Below are 4,270 nucleotides of genomic sequence, written 5' to 3' on the forward strand. Positions count from 1 at the left end.
CGTTTATTTTGAAAAAACTTTGTAAGAAACAATTAATGACCTTTAAATTTATACTCTCATACTCTGATAAATATTACATCTCCAAACAACGTTGGCTCATAGACCCTTAATATCTCTTTCCTATATATAAACAAACCACACCCATCAAATCCAACATCCAACTCTTCAAAATTCTACTTCTAATTGAAAATGATGTCATCAAAAGAGCAAAACTCCATTTACGACCTCAAAATCTCCACAGTGGCACCCGGGTTAGTATGTGGGAATGATGAGTTTCAGGAGCTAACTGCTCTAGACCAAGCCATGAAGCTTCACTACCTACGATTCGTCTACTACTTCAGAACACCAGCATTCGATGGTTTCAACATCACTAACATTAAGAGAACAATGTTCGATTGGTTAAATCATGCCTATATCCCATGTGGTCGATTTAGGAGGACGGATACGGGTCGACCCATCCTCAAATGCAATGATGGTGGAGTGCGAATCATCGAGGCTAGTTGTCATCTGAGCCTCGATGAGTGGCTCGAATCAAAATATGATTCGAGACACAAGTTTGTTGTTCCCAACAACGTTATTGGCCCTGAACTACCTTTCTCTCCATTGGTTATGATACAGGTTTGCTTGCTAATCTTGTTTTTTTTTTTTTTTTTTTTTTTTTTTTTTTTTTTTTTTTTTATGTCTTTTGTATGTTATGCTTTGAATACGTGTACTTACTTGATATGTTTGGCCATGATAAAACCAACAACAATAAGAGAACTAACAACGTGTCTATTTCCTTTCCCATTTGAGTGTAAGAATGTTTCCAACATTTATAGTTTTAGAAACTTTTTAGTAACATTTCACTATATATTTATGCCAAAAGTCGATGTATTATTCATTTGAATCTGCAAATTTTCTTTATCATTATGGAAGGAAACTTTAGAAATTTAACAAAGTAGAAAAATAGCACCATCATTTTTATATTGTTGAGTAATATATTTCGTACCACGTATTCGAATCACTTTATCTTCCATTATCTTTAGCAATAATGAGATAAAATCATAAAAGCATGCAACGTTGACCTTTCTGTTTGGTTGATACCTCTTCAAATGTCTTACTTATAATAATTTTATATACCAACATAATTAATATCTTTTAATGATTAAATGAAAGGGTAATTAACTAATGCTTAAATTGATTTTACATCAACTTTTATATTTTAAATAACTTGTTTCGTAACAGATATCAACAATTTCATTTTAGGGTAAAGCCTTTTATTAATTGTTTTGTACACTTTTCAAAAAATTTATAAAATTGAAATATATATACAGTTTTACATACAAATTCATAAATATTCATTGTTGAATTTTGTCATGTGCAGTTAACTAAGTTTAAATGTGGGGGCACATCGGTTGGTATGAGCTGGTCTCATACACTTGGTGATGCTTTTTCAGCTATGAGCTTCATTAGACTATGGCCTCAAGCCATTGCAGGCCATTACCCGGCCCAACCAATCACCATGGCCCAACAACAAACCAATGTCACTGATACCCGAAGCCCAAATCCACGCCCAGATCTACTTTCCGTAAAACGGGTTGGCCCAGTTGGAGACCTTTGGTCTACTTCAAGCAAGTCCAAAATGGAGACATTCTCCATTTATATTTCGATGTCTGAGTTGACTCAATTACAAGCGAAGATATGTCAAGAGAAAGTTGGTGTACAAATTCCTCCATTCGAATGTATTTGTGTTGTGATTTGGCATTGTTTAGGAAAAATTAGACACGAGTCAGGACTACAAGCCGTTACTGTATGTAAAAGTGATTTGAGAAATCGAACCAAAGGAACTATCACTAATAAAAGTCAAAGCATTGGCGTGGTCAAATCAGATATTCCTATAGTTGAATGCAACCCGATACAACTAGGGTCATTGATGATGAGTCGTGTAGTCGATGAGCGAAATAACATTGAAGAAGCAATGAAGAACGATAACATGCTTTCAGATTTTCTTATTTATGGAGCGAATTTGACTTTTGTCGATTTAAGTGATGTCTCATTTTATGAGATTGAAGTGAGAGGACAAACACCCGTTTATGTGAACTGTTCTATTGATAATATTGATGATAAAGGTGTTGTTTTGGTTCTTCCAACACCAAAAGGTTGCTCTGATGGAAGGATAGTAAGCATAACATTGCAAGAGAATGAGATGACTGATCTTAAAATGGCACTTAAAGAAGATTGGTGTATTGCAATTGCATAAACACATCCAAGATTAGAGGAAATTGCATAAAATTGTGTGCTAATAATTTAAATTGTGTACCACTTAATGAGACATAAAGTGGCAGCACGTATCTGTTTTTAACTATTAAATCTTTCTTATGGTAGTGTATGTGTGTGATATGTTATTTTAGGGGTGGAATTGGTACGGTATCAATTCGTTTTTCTTTAAACCGTGTACTGTAACAACTATATTTGGTATAAAAAAATTGCTACCAGTACCGTACCAAATATATTTGGTACCAATATATTTGGCTACCAACAAGTTTGGTTGATATAAATTGGTAATGGTATATATCGACTTATTTTATTTTTCTATTGTAAGATTTTAAAATAAGCAAATACATCGGGTACTTTTGATATTTAGTAAAGAAATTGGTTATGTAGTTCTTTTAATTTACAAAATAATTCTATTGAAGTAACGTTACAGTAACATTTTAGTTTTGTGTTTTAACATGTTAATAACTATCGACTAATGCAACCAAATAACTTATATAACGTTCTTAAAACTCTAAACACGAAACACAACTGACAATTGAAAATTTGAAATATACGATTTTGTTTATATATATATATATATATATATATATATATATATATATATATATATATATATATATATATATATATATGAATTGGTTGGTACCGTATTACCATGATATTCAAAATTTTATACTATTACCGTACTAAGATTGTTCAATTGGTATGGTACTACCAACCAAACATGTTGGCTACCAAATATGTTGGCTACCAACTTTCTTGGTTCGATTGGTAGCATGTTGGTTGGTTTTACATGGTACAATTTTGACAACCCTATGTTACTTTGTCTAATAAGTTATATTGAATGCATCAAAGAAGGGTAACAAAAAAATATTATCGGTTCACATGATCGCTGGTATTATTATTAACAACACTTATCATTTATGTTTGTTTTGATGATTGTCAGAAATAATTTTGACGTGTTTTTATGCCTAATTCTGGTGTACCATGAGCAAGTATAGCCAGTAAATTATTTAAACAAAAAGTTACAAAAATGGTCCATGTAGTTTTCCAAAAGTAACAAAGTCAGTTCTTGCTAATTTTTTTTTGATGCAAATGGCTAATGTGGTTTGCAAAACTTGCAAAGATGACCTTTTTACTAACGGCGTTAGTATTCAGCCGTTAGAAACTTAATTAGCAATGGTATTTTCGTCTTTTCAAATATTAAGGGAATGGATTCGCAACATTCAGTAAACCATAGAGACCATTTTTGAAATTTGTTTAAAAAAAACACTTAAATGGCTAAGGTAGGGCTCGAACTCGAGACCAGCCCTTAATTCACCAAAGCCTTCACCAATTGAGCCGCATGCTCTTTTAGATTTTTCATTCCTAAAAATAACTTATATAATAAAATATCGTTAAAATATAAACAATATATAAATTACAAAAAAAAAATTTCCTAATTTTTTTTAAATAAAACAAAATGTACATTAGTTTAGTTGTATTATATAAAAAAAATTTACAAACAATTTGTATGTATTTTTATGTATTTATTTTACGTAAAATATATATTTTTTGTGTTTAAAAAATACGTTTTTGTAAAATGTATATTTTCTATGTCTTTGAAATAATAATAAAAACATATATATTTTTGTAAAATATATATGTTTTTGTAAAATTTTCGGGTTTCGGATAGAACGAGTATTTCCTTAAGAAAATAATACCTGATACCCGACCTATATTGTAATTTGGGTTTTCGGGTTACGGGTATTCGGGTTTGAGGTCGGGTCGAGTAATTATCGGGTATACCCGAAAATTTCTTAAATGACACGTATTGATAATTTTTTATTTTTACATGTTGGTTGGTTTAATAAAGAATTGGGTAGGAAAATATTTCATACAATTAAAAAGTACATATATAATAACAATACAAATCATTATAATATGTTATGTACTTTTTTAATTCCATTCCGTGCGATAGTGAGAAACTGAGAATTGTTATGACGGTTCAGGACTTCAGTTTCAACGTCGTATT

At 31.0% G+C, this 4,270-nt stretch overlaps 1 protein-coding gene across 1 annotated transcript; it reads left to right on the top strand.

The window, feature by feature from the left end:
• On the top strand, positions 1-2,566 carry LOC145095068 (protein ECERIFERUM 26-like). The gene is made up of 2 exons (XM_079033013.1): positions 1-618; positions 1,364-2,566. Exons 1-2 carry the CDS (start codon positions 190-192, stop codon positions 2,237-2,239), a joined length of 1,305 nt encoding a protein of 434 aa, XP_078889139.1. The 5' UTR covers positions 1-189; the 3' UTR covers positions 2,240-2,566.
• The last annotated feature ends 1,704 nt before the right edge of the window (positions 2,567-4,270 follow it).

Source organism: Lactuca serriola, chromosome 1 (assembly GCF_051521515.1).
Source record: "Lactuca serriola cultivar US96UC23 chromosome 1, Lser_US96UC23_V15, whole genome shotgun sequence".
Taxonomy (NCBI): Eukaryota; Viridiplantae; Streptophyta; class Magnoliopsida; order Asterales; family Asteraceae; genus Lactuca; species Lactuca serriola.